This window comes from Hypanus sabinus, chromosome 26 (genome assembly GCF_030144855.1).
Source record: "Hypanus sabinus isolate sHypSab1 chromosome 26, sHypSab1.hap1, whole genome shotgun sequence".
NCBI classification, from domain to species: Eukaryota; Metazoa; Chordata; class Chondrichthyes; order Myliobatiformes; family Dasyatidae; genus Hypanus; species Hypanus sabinus.
The window spans coordinates 15746796-15764623 of record NC_082731.1 but is presented as its reverse complement, the minus strand read 5'-3'; the positions used below and the strand labels follow the sequence as shown (position 1 = coordinate 15764623).

The 17828-nt window shown below is 47.6% G+C and overlaps 1 protein-coding gene across 1 annotated transcript; it reads left to right on the top strand.

Annotated features, from left to right (window-relative positions):
* The first annotated feature begins 7630 nt into the window (after positions 1–7630).
* On the top strand, positions 7631–17173 carry LOC132381620 (zinc finger protein 432-like). Its single transcript, XM_059951148.1, has 2 exons — positions 7631–7764; positions 15100–17173. Exon 2 carries the CDS (start codon positions 16104–16106, stop codon positions 17157–17159), a length of 1056 nt encoding a protein of 351 aa, XP_059807131.1. The 5' UTR covers positions 7631–7764; positions 15100–16103; the 3' UTR covers positions 17160–17173.
* Positions 17174–17828: the final 655 nt, after the last annotated feature.

Below are 17828 nucleotides of genomic sequence, written 5' to 3'. Positions count from 1 at the left end.
CTCTCCCTCCCTCCCTCCCTCCAGTATTGATGCTGCCCTCACCTGAATTTCCACCACTTCCCGAGCATCTGCGCTCACCCCTTCTTCCCGCTGGCTTAACAGTGATAGAGTTCCTCTTGTCCTTACCTATTACCCCACGAACCTCTACATCCTTCACATTACCCTCTGCAACTTCTGCCATCTCCAAAGAGTCCCTACCATTAAACAGATCTTAACTTCCCTCACTCACTCTGCTTTCTGCAGGAATCACTCCCTCCACGATTCCCTTGTCCATTCGTCCCTCCCCTCCTATTTTCCTCCAGGCACTTGTCCCTGCAAACGGCCAAAGTGTTGCACCCGCCCGTACACCTCTTGCCTCACCTTCATTCGGGGTCCCAAACAATCTTCCCAGGCGAGGCAACACTTCGCCAGCGAATCTGCTGGGGTCATCTATTGTGTCCAGTGCTCCTGATGTGGCTTCCTCCATATTGGTGAGACCTGTCAAAAATTGGGGGCCGCTTCGTTGAGCACCTCCTCACCATCTGCCAAAAGCGGAAATTCCCGGTGGCCAAACATTTTAATTCCCATTCCCATTATGACATGTTGGTCAATGCCCTCCTCTTGTGCCAAGATGTGGCCACCCCCCATTGTGCAGGAGCAGCACCTCATATTCCAACTGGGTGGCCTCCAAACTGATGGCATGAATATCAATTTCTCCTTCCGGTAAGAATTTCCCTCCTCCTTCCCTCTTCTTCTGTCCACCACTCTGGCCTCTTACCTCATTTCATCAGCCGATTGCTTCACCCTGGGTCCCCTCCTCCTTCCCTTTCTCCAAATGTCCACCCTCCTCTCCTATCAGATACCTTCCTCCCCAGCCCTTGACCTTTCTCACCCACCCGGCTTCACCTTTTACCTTACCTTCCCCCCACCTTTTTATTCTGGTGTCTCCCCCCACCCTTCATTTCCAGTCCTGAAGAAGGGTCTCGGCCTGAAACATTGACTATTTATTAATTTCCATTGATGCTGCCTGACCTGCTGAGTTCCTCCAGCGTTTTGTGTGTATTGCTTTGGATTTCCAGCAACTGCAGAATTTCTCATATTTGTAATACTCTCAGCAGCCTCTTTATTAGGTACCTGCCAATAAAGTAGCCATTGAGTGTGCTTTTGTGGCCTTCTGCTGATGTATCCCGTCTATTTCAAGGTTCAGTGTGCTGTGCATTCAGAGATAACCATATAACATATAACAATCACAGCACGGAAACAGGCCATCTCAGCCCTCCTAGTCCGTGCCGAACTCTTAATCTCACCTAGTCCCACCTATCCGCACTTTTCTTCACAGCACTGTTGTAACACGTGGTTATTTGAGTTACAATTGCCCTCCTGTTCGCTTGAATCAGTCCAGCTATTCTCCTCTGATGTCCCTCGTTATCACAGAGCTGCCACTCACTGAATATATCTCGTTCCTCGCACCATTCTCTGTAAACTCCGGAGACCGTTGTGTGTGAAAATCCCAGGAGATCAGCATTTTCTGAGATACTCAAACCACCCCGTCTGGCACCAACAATCATTCCACAGCCGGTCACTTAGATCGCATTTTCCCCCATTCTTACATTGGCTCTCAACAACTGAACCTTGACCATGTCTACATGTCTTTATGGATTGAGTTGTTGCCACATGATTGGCAGATTACGTTGGCATTAGTAAGCATGCATAAAAACATAATAACTAAGAGCAGGAGTCAGCCATCTGGCCCGTCGAGTCTGCTCTGCCATTCAGTAAGATCATGGCTGACTTGACCACGGACTCATCTCCACCTACCTGCCTTTTCCTCACAACATTTAATTCCCCATACTATGCGAAAATCTATCCAACCTCGCCTTAAATATATTCACTGAAGTAACCTCCACAGGTTCACTGGGCAGAGAATTCCACAGATTCACCACTCTCTGGGAAAAGCAGTTCCTCCTCATCCCCGTCCTAAATCTACTTCCCCAGATCTTGAGGCTATGTCCTCTAGTCTCACCGATCACTTTCCTGCCTCCATCTTATCTATCCCTTTCATAATTTTGTATGTTTCTATAAGATCTCCTGTCATTCTTCTGAATTCCAGGGAGCACAGTCCCAGGTGAGCAGATGTACCAAATAAATTGGCGCTGAGTGTGCATCAGCAAGCATGGGGAATTGCCAGTCCAATGGGAATAGAGAAAGTAGGGAAATTGGGAATATTTTCAGGTTTGTAGACTGTGAGCAGTGAGGGGCCAAACAGCTGAACCCTGGGACCACGATTTAGAAGATGACGACATTTGGAACATCATGTCCTGGTGTGGAAACATCAATGCCCAGAAACAAAAAACTCTACAGGAAATAGTGGAAACAGCCCAGTCCACCACAGGTAAAGCCCTCTCCACCATGAACACACATACAAGGTCCGCTGCCACGAGAAAGCTAGAGACTGTGAGAAAGGAGGACGGCCCACAGTGGGAGAGGGTGAGGGATCCAGAGAAGGGAAGTATGGAAGGGGGAAACCCAAACACAGGAGGGAGGGAGAAATGTAGACAAACCAGAGATGTGGGAATGGGTGAAAGGGCTGACCAGAGTTGAGGTGAAAGGGAAGATACACAGAGACGGTGTGTGGGCACATCTCAGTGGAGGAGGTAGTGGGAAGGTGACCCAGCGAAGGGGTAGGGGCAGCGGTGGAACAAAGGATGAGGCACAGGGTCAACCAGGACCTCGGTGTAGAACGGGTTTCACTGGGCACCATTCAGATCCTGCTATTTCATTCATTGGCCCGCACTCCTAGTTATCATTCCCTTGGTCAGTACGGGATCTGCCTCTCCCAACCACACTCTCCCTATACCTCCCCCACCCCCCACCAGTCTTTGCTGATCTCGCTCTGGTATCCAGCCCCTAGTGTTCCCCACTCCAATCCACGCGCCACACTCAGATGAACGAATGGCTGAGGAACTGGTGTGAGGCAGGCGTTCAGATTTCTGGATGATGAGGCTCTGTTCTGAGGAAGGTATGACCTGTACACAAAGGATGGGTTACACTTGAACCCAAGGAGAGACCAATATCCTTGCAGGCAAGTTTGATAGAGCTGTTGGGGAGGCTTTAAGCTAATTTGGTGGGGTGTTGGGGGTTAGGAACCAGAGAGATAGGACTGAGGATGGGGCAGCTGCAATATGGGTCGATGCAGTGTGTAGTGAGACTGTGAGGAAGAACAGACAGATAATAGGGCAAAGTTGCAGTCAGTGGGATGTGTAGATGGGTAACATGGGGGCAAAATCAAAAAGGTGATGAATATAGGACTGAACATGTTATATTCGAATGCACATGGTGTATGAAATAAGATAAATAATCTTGTTGCACAATTAGAGATTGACTGGTGTGATATTGTGGGCATCAGGCCACACTTAGACCCTCTCCAGTTCGCCTATCAGCCCCGACTAGGAGTTGAGGATGCCATCATCTACCTGCTGAACCGTGCCTACGCCCACCTGGACAAGCTGGCGAGCACTGTGATGGTCATGTTTTTTGACTTCTCCAGTGCGTTCAACACCATCCGCCCTGCTCTGCTGGGTGAGAAGCTGACAGTGATGCAGGTAGATGCTTCCCTGGTGTCATGGAGTATTGATTACCTGACTGGCAGACTACAGTACGTGCGCTTGCAACACTGTGTGTCAGACAGAGCGGTCAGCAGCACTGGGGCTCCACAGGGGACTGTCCTGTCTCCCTTTCTCTTCACCATCTACACCTCGGACTTCAACTACTGCACACTCTTGCCATCTTCCAAAGTTTTCTGATGACTCTGCCACAGTTAGATGCATCAGCAAGGGAGATGAGGCGGAGTACAGGGCTACGGTGGGAAACTTTGTCACATGGTGCGAGCAGAATCATCTGCAGCTTAATGTGAAAAAGACTACGGAGCTGGTGGTGGACCTGAGGAGGGCTAAGGCACCGGTGACCCCTGTTTCCATCCAAGGGGTCAGTGTGGACATGATGGAGGATTACAAATACCTGGGGGTACGAATTGACAATAAACTGGATTGGTCAAAGAACACTGAGGCTGTCTACAAGAAGGGTCAGAGCCATCTCTACTTCCCAAGGAGACTGAGGTCCTTTAACATCTGCTGAACGATGCTGAGGATGTTCTACGAGTCAGTGGTGGCCAGTGCTATCATGTTTGCTGTTGTGTGCTGGGGCAGCAGGCTGAGGGTAGCAGACACCAACAGAATCAACAAGCTCATTTGTAAGGCCAGTGATGTTGTGGGGGTGGAACTGGACTCTCTGACGGTGGTGTCTGAAAAGAGGATGCTGTCCAAATTGCATGCCATCTTGGACAATGACTCCCATCCACTCCATAATGTACTGGTTAGGCACAGGAGTACATTCAGCCAGAGACTCATTCCACCCAGATGTAACAGTGAGCGTCATAGGAAGTCATTCCAGCCTGTGGCCATCAAACTTTATAACTCCTCCCTCGGAGTGTCAGACACCCTGCGCCAATAGGCCAGTCCTGGACTAATTTCCACTTGGCATTATTTACTTATTATTATTTAATTATTTATGGTTTTATATTGCTATATTTCTACACTATTCTTGGTTGGTGCAACAGTAACGAAACCCAGTTTCCCTCAGGATCAATAAAGTCTGTCTGATTCTGATCACTGAGTCGTGGCTGAAAGATCATGGTTGGGAGCTTAACATTTAAGGAAGAACATTCTATCCAAAAGACAGGCAGGTAGGCTGATGGGCTGGTGTGGCTGCATAGAATGTAGAACATAGAAAACCTACAGCACAATACAGGCCCACTACGTTGTATCAAACATGTCCCTACCTTAGATGTCACTTGGCTTACCTATAGGCCTCTATTTTACTAAGCTCCATGTACCTATCCAAACGTCTCTTAAAAGACCCTATTGTATCCGCCTCCACCACCGTTGTCGGCAGCCCATTCCACACACTCACCACTCTCTGAGTGGAAAACTTACCCCTGACATCTCCTCTGTACCTCCTCCCAAGCACCTTAAACCTGTGTCCTCTTGTGGCAACCATTTCAACCCTGGTAACATACGTTGGTGAAAAAAAAATAAAATCTTTAGAAAGAGGTGACATGGGATAAGAAGGTGCAAAATCCTTGTGGGCAAAGCCAGGAAACTGCATGGGTAAAAAGACCCCAACAAGAGTTATATATTAGCCTTCTGAACAGTACGTGGGATATAAATTACAATGGTAGATAGAAAAGGCATGTAATAAGGACAATGTTATTATAGTCATGACTTAATTAAATATTGAGGTAAATTGGGAAAATCAGGTTGGTGCTGGATCCCTGGAGAGGTTAATTTGTAGAATGCCTACGAGATGGCTGTTTAGTATAGCTTGTGATTGAGCCCACTATGGGAAAGCCGATTCTGGATTGGTAATTGTATAATGAACCAGATTTGATTAAGGAGTTTAAGGTAAAAGAGCCCTTAGGAGGTAGTGATCATAATATGGTATCTTCAGTTACATCTATCAGTATACAGTGCAGTAAAGGGCATTACAGAGGCATGAGAGAGGAGCCAGAGAGAGGAAGGGGACACTTTTGGGGATGATGGCAGAACAGCAATGGCAGGAGTCCCTACAGGCAAATCAGAAGGTGCAAGATAGATGCATCCCAAAGATGAAGAAGTATTCTAAGGGGAGGATGAGGCACCCGTGGTTGACAAGGGGAAACAAAGACAGCATAAAAGGAAAAGAGAGCACATATAAGTAGGATGATTGGGAAGCTTTTAAAAACCAACAGAAGGCAATTAAAAAGCCATAAGAAAAGATGAAATATGAAAGTAAGCTAGCCAATAACAGAAAAGAAGATACTAGTATTTTTCAGATATATAAAGAGCAAAAGAAGTGAGAGTGGATATTGGACGTGAGGCTGCATAACTAGATAAGAGCAGAAGGAATTACAGGAAAGATACTAGCATGGATAGAAGGCTGTCTAACTGGCTGCAGGCAAAGAGTGGGAATAAAAGAGGCCTATTTGGTTGGCTGCTAGTGACTAGTACATGTTGCAGGGACTGGTGCTGGGACTGTTTCTATGTCAACGATTTGGATGAAGGAATTGATTGCTTTGTGACCAAGTTTGCAAATGATACGATAGTTAGAGGGGACAGCTGGCTGTGAGACCAAGTCATTGGCTATATCTAAAGCGGAGGCTGACAGGTTCTTGATCAGTAAAGCCGTCAAAGGTGATGGGGAGAAGGCAGGAAAATGGGATTGGGTGGGAAAAGAAGTCAGCCATGATTGAACGGTGCAGCAGACTTGACAGGCTGAATGAGCCAATTCTGTTGCTATTTCTTGTCGTCTTTCCCCATGACCAGAGCTGAAATAACACAACGGCCATGGCCCTTCACACCTGGGCGATACTCAGTCTAAGATTTGTCCCTTCTGTCCAGCTCGGAAATCTGATGGCACAGAGTCCAGGAACTTTTTAATCTGGTTTCAGAATGATTAAGGGATCTCGAAGTAGACGTCAATGTAGATCGACACACCACCTGTCTCGCATGTTCGGTGGGATTGCGGTCTGAGCGTGAATACACAGAAAACACTGTCCATGTGCAGAGTTACACCATAAGTGGACAGCAGGAGACTTTTCCCCAGGATGAAAATGGCTAATATGGGGGATGGGGGGGGGTAAGGGCATCATTTTAAGGTTATTGAAGGAAAGGGGGGATATTAGAGGTACGTTTTCACACACGGAGAGTTTTGAGGGGCCCAACTCTCTCCATTCTCCTCAGCGGGTAGAGTTATTGATGAGTTTTCCGGACTGTAGGGTGTGTTCTGGGAAGTTGTGCATGATGTGTACTTGCACGAATTTGAAACCGTCGTGTATCAACACACTGGCACCGTGTGAAGGCTTGTGGGCGTCGTCAGGTGATGCCAACTCTGGGTCACCCAGGTTGGAACGGCTGTGGACGAGATGCCTGGCGGAGGTTGGAACGGCTGTGGACGAGATGGCCCGTCTCCCGAGCGGACAGACACGCATCTGCCCCTCCCGGGCCATGCCATATGAAACTACTGAGACAGGGTTAGGTGAAGGAACGATGGTTGACAAGACGTGGAAAATTCGGTCAAAAGGAAGAAAGAAACTTTCTTAAGGTTTAGCAAGCGAGGATCAGCCAGGTTCTAGAGAATTACAAGATAGCCAGGAAGGAGTTGAAGAATGGCTTTGGGAGAGCTCGAAGGGGCATGAGATTCAGGACACACACAAAATGCTGGTGAACATGGCAGGCCAGGCAGCATCTACTGCCTGACCTGCTGCGTTCCACCAGCATTTCGTGTGTGTTGTTTGAATTTCCAGCATCTGCAGATTTCCTCGTGTTTGAGATTCAGGAACAGCTTTTTCCCCTCTGCCATCCCATTCCCAAATGGACACTGAACCCCTGAATACTACCTCATCTTTAAAAATATATATTATTTGTTTTTGCACGATTTAAATCTATTTGATATACATATATTTATTTATTATTCATTCATTTCATGTTATGTATTGCATTGATCTGCTGCTACTAAGTTAACAAATTTCATGCCGGTGATAATAAACCTGATTCTGTGACAATAAAGCAGCGAGGAAACTGGTGACAGGCGGAGCATTCCCAGGAATTCAGAACGCATGCGCACGACGTCAGCTGTGACGCCACCAATCGTACGGTTCGGTCCAGGCAGGAGTTCAGCGGTGGTTTGAAGCACAGCGCCCGCCACGGGGTTATCAACGTTAAAGGGCCGCCCCAACGGGGGAAAGAACCGGTACGGGCGCCTCAATCACTGCGAGCCTCCGCGGTAATGTTAAACCCTCCTTACCCCCGGCTCCCAGCGCCCGCCTGGGGAGTATCGGCCCCGAGTCCCCATGGCCGACCCGAAGCGAACGAAATGGCGCTTGCTGTCGTGCTTGGCATTGTGGGTAACGAGGCGGCCATTGATTCCACAAAGCCCAGTGCGCGGGCAAACAATTTGTGAGTTGGTGGCGAGGCTTTGAGACCCTGCCGAGCTCTCCATACCCAAATCTCAGCACCCAGCGGCTGCAGCTGGAACTCAGACCGGATAAAGAGGAACTCAGTTACACTGCTAGTAAATAAAGAAAAAGTGTATCTAGTTAACATGTAATTGGGTAAAGGGGCCTTTTTCTGTGCTATATCTCTATGATCCTAACATTGAGTTATGGGAAGAAAATGATGATCGCGAAATAGAAATAGATCAAAAGATTAGGAATAAAGGTTATTTCTATGTTAGGAAGCTTAAGGATTGATATAGGGGTCGCAAGCCATGATCAATGAGTTGGGGCCAAGTGTCTTGTATCCATATTCAGTGCTGGTGCAGAACTGGGTGAGAATGATTGATTGGCTGGTTGGCTTCCCTGTCTGATGACAGTGAAACCTGTATAGGAGTTTTTAAAAGTTGAAAAGCTGTTGCACTGGGGCAATTGCACTCTCTTGACCTGGTCCAGTGGGATGAGTAATTGTCACAATTGGGGTCTTCCTTGGTTACAGTGGATGACCATGACATCATCTGTGCCTCATTATGCCCTTCGATATACACAGAGTGTTGCAGAATGCCTTCCTGACCATTGGATTTCATCTGCCTAGTTTCTGAGGCTGACTTTGCATGCTGGGATAGGAATGTCCTTATTCCACTGGGGTACGAGGCCTATTAGCCACCCCCGTGGTTCAGCCTGCCTATCGAAGCAGTGTACCCCCCGATGTGGCCACTATCCCATGCAAACAATAATTTGGAGCCACAGCTGAGATCTGAGTGTCCAGTGAGGACCAGAGGTGAGAGACCTGCCCCAAAGTGGACCTGATAACCCCCTTCACCAGACATGCTACCCCTGGTGGTTGACAGCAAGGCAAATGAAATATCACATGAAGAAGTCTGACTGGCTCTAAGTGAGCCCATCCAATTCAGTGAAATAAACAGAGCAGTGGACTACTTTGTGAATGACTACAGATTCAGAAGTGAGGGTGTTCAGAGAGATCTGGGAGCTTTGTACACGAGTTACTGAAAGTGAATATGTGATTAAGATGACAGAAGGTATTACAAAATAATTTAAATACATAATGCTCCAGTTACACTCAGTGGCCATTTTATTAGCCACCTCCTGAACCTAATAACGTGACCACCAAGTATATGTTTGTGACCTTCTGCTGCTGTAGCCCACTGCTGCAAAGTCTGATGTGTTGTGCATTCAATAATGCTTTTCTGTGCACCACTATTGCAACACATGGCTATTTCAGTTACCATTGCCTTCCCGTCAGCTTGAACAAGTCTGGCTACTCTCTTCTACCGCTCATTAACAAGGCACTTTTGCCTATAGAACTACTGTTCAGTAGATTTTTCGCACCATTCTCTGTAAACTCTAGAGACTGCATGTGAAATTCCCAACAGATCACCACTTGCTGATATACCGTGGGCACCACGAATCATTCCACAATCAAAGTCACTGGATCACTTTTCTTCCCCATTCTGATGTTTGCTCTGAACAACCACTGAACTCCGTGACCATGTCTGCGTGCTTTTATGAACTGCAGTGCTGTCTCATCATTGGCTGATTAGATCCTGGTGAGATGGGTTCTGGAATATTGCATATGAGTGTGGTCTCCATCCCAGCCTGCGGTAAGATCCACCCCGGACGGCCCTCGAGGTTGAGTCCCTGAGTACATTTAAGACAGAGATCAATAGATGTTAAGGTACCTGGAATGGGCTGTCAGGGGAAGTGGTGGGAAGCATATACAATTGGAACGTTTAGACAGATGCGTGAAAGGAAGGGAATGGGGTCAGATGGGTTCTGTGCAAGTGGACGGGACTAGTTTGGATCAGCATCACGGTCAGCACAGACATGGTGGGCCGAAGGGCCTCTTCATCTGCTGTACTGTTCTATACTGCATGTTGAGGGAACCAAAAGAAATGGGGTCAGTTCAGGGAAGATGCATCGAAGGAAGAAATCAGAGGTAAAGGGATAAATATCACACTGCCCCTTCTGTTGTTCTCCCAATCTCGTCTAAAACAAACTCATCGATTTGGACATCTCTATTCAGTCCCGGCACGATGGAGAATCTCACTGACTGCTCCAGTCACTCCAGATAATAATGATTCCCGTAGCATTACAGTTGTACTGCAATCTCACGGATCCCTCAATGTCCTTCCTGATGGATGAGGTGATGCCCAGTAATGATGGGTAAAGACTTAAGAATCAGGTTTGTAATTACTGACGTATGTCAAGAAACTTCTTGTTTTGTGCAATGCATAAAATAAACTATATATTACAATCAGAAATGTATAACAATGAGAGCAAAAATGAAAAATTGTTCATGTGTTCGTTGTCCATTAAGAACCTTGATGGCAGTGGGAAGGGAGCTTTCCCTCAGCATTGAGTGTCTCTACAGGCTCCTGTGCCCCTGATGGTGGCAATGAGAAGAGGTGGTGAGGGTCCTTCATGATGGATAGCTCTTTTCTGAGGCATTACCTTATGAAGATGCCCTCAATGGTGGTGGCTGAGTTTACGACCTTCTGCAGTTTTTCCTAATCCTGTACAGTGGTCCCTCTATACCAGATGATGAAGGAACCAGTTGGTATGCTCTCTGTGGTACATCTGTAGAAATTTGCTAGCGCCTCTGGTAACAAACCAAATCTCTGAATGAAATATAGCCGCTTGGCATCATGTCCTTGCTTCTCTGATAGGAGATTTTGTGGGGAAGATTGGGAGTCTCAGATGGTATGTTGCCTCCCTGGTGCCGGGGTCCAGGACATCTCAGACCGGGTGCAGGTTATTCTCGAGAGGGAGGGCAAGAACCCAGATGTTGTGGTCCATGTAGGGACCAATGACGTGGGTAGGATGAGTGAGGGGGTCCTGCGTAGTGAGTTCAGGGAGTTAGGTGCAAAGCTGAAGGGCAGGACCTCCAGGGTAACAATCTCAGTATTGCTACCTGTGCCACGTGCTTGTGAGGCAAGGAACATATACAGAATAATATGTGGCTGAGAGGATGGTGCAGGAGGGAGGGCTTCAGATTTTTAGATAATTGGGCTTTGTTCCAGGGAAGGTGGGATCTGATCCGACAGGACGGTTTACACCTGAACTGGAGCGGTACTAACAATCTTGCAGGGAAGTTTGCTAGTGCTTCTTGGGGGGGGGGGGTTTAAACTAAATTTGCAGGGGGCAGGGATCCAGAATGCGAGAGAGGATAGCGGGATGAAGAATAAAGGACGGGTGGGGACTACACAGTTCCGGAATATTAAGTGTGCAGTAGAGAAAGGTGAGGCGGAACAAGTGATAAGGAGGACACATGTACAGAGGGATTGTCTGACGGAACATGGAGTTAAATGTGCAGAAAGAATAAGTAAATTTAGGGAGGACAACAAAATTCAAGGGGCATATAGCCCGATGGGAGTTCGAGGAGCTGGGTTAAGCACAATAGGTAGCGATTTAAACAGAGAGAGGAGAAATGGGCTGAAAATTCTATATCTGAATGCACAAAGTATCCGAAATAAGGCAGATGAGCTTGAAGCTCAGGTGCAAATGGGTAACTATGATGTTGTTGGGATAATGGAAACAGGGCTGCAAGGAGATCAGACCTGGGAAATGAATGTACAAGGGTATACGTGCTATCGTAGGAACAGAAATGTGGGCAGGGGGGTGGGGTGGCCCTGTTTGTGAGGAATGAGATTCAGTCCTTTGCAAGGGGGGACATAGGATCAGGAGAAGTAGAGTCTGTGTGGATAGAACTGAGGAACAGTAAGGACAAAAGGACTCCAATGGGTGTTGTCTACAGGCCACCAAACAGTAGCATGGCTATTGGGTGCAAGTTGAATAGGGAGTGAACATTGGCATGTGGCAAAGGTGATGTCGCAGTAGTTATGGGGGATTTCAACATGCAGGTGAACTGGGAGATTCAGGTTGGTGCTGGACCACAGGATAGGGAGTTTGTAGAGTGCCAACGGGATGCATTCTTGGAACAGCTTGTACGAGAGCCGACCAGGGACAAGGCTATTCTGGATTTAGTGTTGTGCAATGAACAGGATTTGATAAGCGATCTTGAAGTAAAGGAGCCATTAGGAGGTAATGACCATAATATAAGTTTTTATCTGCAATTTGAGAAGGATAAGGGCAGATCGCAGGTGTCAGTGTTGCAGTTGAACAAAGGAGACTATGGAGCCATGAGGGAGGAGCTGGCCAAAGTTAACTGGATGGATATCCTAGCAGAAAAGACAGTGGAACAGCAATGGCAGGTATTCTTGGGAATAATGCACAAGGTGCAAAATCAGTTCATCCCCCGGAGAAGGAAGGATTCAAAGGGGGGAAAGGGGCCACAGTGGTTGACAAAGGAAGTCAGAGATTGCATAGCATTAAAAAAAAGGAAGTATGACAGAGCTAAGGTGAGTGGGAGGACAAATGATTGGGAAATTTTTAAGGAACAACAGAACTTAACTAAAAAGGCAATACGGGGAGAAAAAATGAGGTACGAACGCAAGCTAGCCAGGAATATAAAGGAGGATAGCAAAAGCTTATTTAGGTATGTGAAGAGAAAGAAGATAGTTAAGAACAATGTTGGGCCCTTGAAGAATGAATTGGGTGAAATTGTTATGGGAAACAGAGAAATGGCAGAAGAATTTAATAAGTACTTTAGATCTGTCTTCACTAAGGAAGACACAAGCAATCTCCCAGATGTATGGATAACATAGGGTAACAGAGGAAATGAAACAGATTGACATTAGGAAGGAAACGGTGATGAGTAGACTGATGGGACTGAAGGCTGACAAATCCCCAGGTCCAGATGGTCTGCATCCTAGGGTACTAAAGGAGGTGGCCCTGGAAATTGCAGATACATTGGTAATCACTTTCCAATGTTCCTTAGATTCAGGATCAGTTCCTGAGGATTGGAGAATGGCTAATGTTATCCCACTTTTTAAGAAAGGAGGGAGGGAGAAAACAGAGAATATCGACCCGTCAGCCTAACATCAGTAGTGGGGAAGATGCTAGAGTCCATTATTAAAGATGAAATAGTGGCATATCTAGATAGCAATGATAAGATCGGGCCAAGCCAGCATGGATTTACCAAGGGTAAATCATGCTTGACTAATCTATTGGAGTTTTTCGAGGATGTAACCAGGAAGTTAGACAAGGGAGATCCAGTGGATGTAGTGTACCTTGATTTTCAGAAAGCATTTGCTAAGGTCCCACATAGGAGATTGGTGGGTAAAATCAGAGCTCATGGCATTGGGGGGAAGATATTGACATGGATAGAAAACTGGTTGGCAGATAGAAAGCAAAGGGTAACGGTGAATGGGTGTTTCTCGGAATGGCAGGTGGTGACTAGTGGGGTGCCACAGGGCTCAGTATTGGGACCACAGCTGTTTACAATTTACATCAACGATTTAGATGAAGGCATTGAGAATAACATCAGCAAGTTTGCTGATGATACTAAGCTGGGTGGCAGTGTGACATGTGATGAGGATGTTAGGAGAATTCAGGGTGACTTGGATAGGCTGGGTGAGTGGGCAGATACTTGGCAGATGAAGTTTAATGTGAATAAGTCTGAGGTTATCCACTTTGGGAGTAAGAACAGGAAGGCAGATTATTATCTGAACGGTGTAGAGTTAGGTAAGGGAGAAATACAAAGAGATCTATGAGTCCTTGTTCATTAGTCACTGAAGGTGAATGAGCAAGTGCAGCAGGCAGTGAAGAAGGCTAATGGAATGTTGCCCTTTATTACAAAGGGAATTGAGTACAAGAGCAAGGAAATCCTCCTGCATTTGTACAGGGCCCTGGTGAGACCACACCTGGAGTATTGTGTACACTTTTGGTCTCCAGGGTTAAGGAAGGACATCCTGGCTGTAGAGGAAGTGCAGCGTAAATTCACAAGGTTAATTCCTGGGATGTCAGGTCTGTCTTACGCAGAGAGGTTAGAGAGACTGGGCTTGTACACGCTGGAATTAAGGAGATTGAGAGGGGATCTGATTGAATCATATAAGATTATTAAGGGATTGTACAAGATAGAGGCAGGAAATATGTTCCAGATGCTGGGAGAGTCCAGTACCAGAGGGCATGGTTTGAGAATAAGGGGTAGGTCATTTAGGACAGAGTTAAGGAAAAACTTTTTCTCCAGAGAGTTGTGGGGGTCTGGAATGCACTGCCTCGGAAGGTAGTGGAGGCCAATTCTCCGGATGCTTTCAAGAAGGAGCTAGATAGGTATCTTATGAATAGGGGAATCAAGGGATATGGGGACAAGGCAGGAACCGGGTATTGATAGTAGATGATCAGCCATGATCTCAGAATGGTGGTGCAGGCTCGAAGGGCCGAATGGTCTACTTCTGCACCTATTGTCTATCGTCTGTGTTATAACAGTGTGTCAGCTGTGAGGTGCCTGTGGAACAGGAGGAAGGGCAAAACCTCATTGCACCAAATTAAACGGGGCAATCACACCATCTAGGGCATTAGAGCGCTGTTAGCCCAGGATGGTGTTTGGGAGCCAGACATTTCTGCCTCATGTCCTGGCTAGTTATGGTGTTTCTCCAATGATTAAAAGATCCCTGATTCACCATCAAGCTGGTTTTTCACATAGGACCTCGCAGTGCAGAAGTCCATTCCCCGGCTCCTGTGCAGCCCAAAAGTGCTTTGTTATCACTTGTGAATATATTCAATAACTCCATCTCCATTGCGATCTCAACAGAGAATTTCAAAAGCTTATGTCGAGGGATTTCTAATCTTTATGCAGTGATCTGTGGTCTGAATGTGAACTAATTGACCTCTCTGCCCAGTCTTGTGCTGAAGTCTCTGGAATTGGACACAAGCCTCTCTCTGTCCCCCCACCCCCCCACCCACGATCCTGACCCAGAGGCAGGATAATCATACAGTACAGCAACAGGACCTTCAGCCCATCTAGTCCTTGTCAGCTGTCCATCTACCCATACCTGGACCATAGCCCTCCCTACCCCTCTCATCAATGTACCTATCCAAACCTCTCTTTAATGTTATAATTACAGTGTCAGTCAGAGAGCCAGCAACTGAGTCACAGCCGACCCAGGAGATTAAAGTGATCTGTTCTGAGTCACTACCCTGTACTTATCGATGATTTTTGTATCTTTTTACAGGACATCAAAGGTGGAGGAATTGCGACTGGGTATCTCAGACGGAATATCACATCCGATCTACACCCCACTCAGCTCCCCAGCACCTGAATATCATCGGCCTGTGAGCGTGGAGGGAGAGACGCTGGTTTGTTTCTCTTCAGACCCCAGGCAGTGAGGGCTGTTGCAGGGCACCGACCGTGACACAGCTGGGGAAAGACACACTGTCTACAGCGGAGAGGGGAGAAACCACTGATGTGAGGTCAGGAGCCAATCTGCAGAGAAGCCGAGTAACCTCTTCCAGCCTGTGAAGGAGCGGGCAGTGATCACTCCAGTGCGGATTGGGAAAGGAACAGCCACTGCAACGAGAGACCGTGTGTGACACGCTGGGGGAGGTGAGCTCACCTGATCTGTGACTGGGAACGTGTTCACCACATCCTTGTTTTTGCACCAGTGAAACATTCATTCTTTTGACTGAGATAAACTTGATCCATTTCCCTGAGAATATTCAAATCTTCTTTCCCTTGTTTCCATTTGAGGAAAGTAATTAATTCGGTCATCTTTTTACTGACTGACCACTGAGGTCCCGGGGAAACATTGACACCCTGCCTCAGGTGCATGAAGAGTCACTCAGAGGCACCAGCAAATTCACACCAGGGAAAAGCTGCTCTGCATGCAGGAAAGGGTACACTTGCCCCATCCCACTTGGTGATACCAGTCCACGCTAGAGAGCAGCCTTTCATCTGCTGTTAGTGGGACAAGGGGTTCGCTCAGTCGTCCAGCCTACTAATACAACCAGCAGGTTAACAGCAGGGAGAGACTGTTGACTTATCCAAGTGCGGGAAGGGATTCACTACTGATAGACTAGCAAATTCACACTCGGAAGAGACTGTTCACCCGCTCTTGGATGCGGGAAGGGATTCACCCAGAAATCCAGCCTATTGTCTCACCAGCAGGTTCACACTGGGGAGAGGCCATTCACCTGCTCCGAGTGCAGGAAGCAGCTCACTTGTTCATACAACCTTCAGATGCACCAACAAGTTCACACCAGGGAGAAACCCTTTACCTGCTCCGAGTGTGGGAAGGGGTTCTCTCAGTCTTCTGTCCTTCTGAGGCACCAACAAATTCACACCGGGGAGAAGCCCTTCGCCTGCTCCGAGTGCGGGAAGGGTTTCACTCGATCATATGACCTTCAGATGCACCAACGAATTCACACTGGGGAGAGGCCATACATCTGCTCCGAGTGCGGGAAGGGATTCACTCAGTCATCTGTCCTGGTAAGGCACCAGCATACTCACACAGGGGAGAGGCCGTTCACCTGCTCTGAGTGTGGGAAGGGATTCGCTCAGTCGTACAACCTACTGATACACCAGCAAATTCACACTGGGAAGAGACTGTTCACTTGCTCCGAGTGTGGGAAAGGATTCACCCAGTCGTCTAACCTGCTGGCTCACCAGCTGGTTCACACCAGGGAGAGTTCCTTCAACTGCTCCGAGTGTGGGAAGAAATTCACTTATTTGTCCAAATTGCTGGCTCATCAGCGGGTGCACTCTGCAGAGAAGTCTTTCAACTGCTCCGAGTGCAGGAAGGGGTTTATTCGGCCATCTGAGCTCCTGAGGCACCAACTAATTCACACCAGGGAGAGGCCATTCACCTGCTCCGAGTGCGGGAAGGGGTTTACTCGGTCGTACAATCTTAAGGCGCACCAACGAATTCACACCGGGGAGAGGCCGCACATCTGCTCCGAGTGCGGGAAGGGATTCTCTCAGTCACATGAGCTTCTGCTGCACCAACAAATTCACACTGTGGAGAGGCCGTTCATCTGCTCCGAGTGCGGGAAGGGATTCACTCAGTCATACAACCTACTGATACACCAGCAAATTCACACCGGGGAGAGGCCGTTCATCTGCTCCGAGTGCGGGAAGGGATTCACTCAGTCGTACAGTCTACTAATACACCAGCAAATTCACACTCGGAAAGGACTATTCACCTGCTCCGAGTGTGGCAAGGGGTTCACCCAGTCATCTAAACTGCTGGCTCACCAGCAAGTTCACAGCAAGGGGAGTTCTTTCAACTACTCTTAGTATGGGGGGGGGGGGTCTCCCAGTCATCCAGATTGCTGCCTCAGAAGTCCTTTCACACCGGGGAGAGGCCTTGTATCTGCTCTGAGTGCGGGAAGGGATTTACACGGTCGTATAGCATATGAAAGGTTAAATATGCAGTACGTATGTGAGGCATTTAAACACTGCAGCTGCTGAGCCAGCGGTGAGTTCACAAGTGACTGCAGGAACTGGTTCTGCAGTTATTGCTGCTGTTGATCACATCCAGGTTTGGACCCTGTTTATGGGGCACATTTGGGTTGTTTCCCCTGGGACTGCAAGCTGTACCCTCTGGAGCATAGTAGGTTGAGGCATCACCTGTGGAGGTTTATAAAGTGATGAAAGGCATTGGTACGGTGGATAATCACAGGTTTATCAGGGCAGGGGAGCATAAAACTGGAAGAGGGGACCAAACGTATCTAAGTGAAAAAGCAGATTGTGCAGAGTCTGCGGAGAGATATGGATAGGTTAAGTGAATGGGCAAGGGTCTGGCAGGTGGAGTACAATGTTGGGAAATGCGAGGTCATCCACTTTGGAAGGAAAAAAGGAAGAGCAAATTATCATTTAAATGGTAAAAGACTGCAGTATGTTGCTGTGAAGGAGGACTCGGGAGTGCTTGTGCATGAATCACAGAAGGTTGGGTTGCAGGTGGAA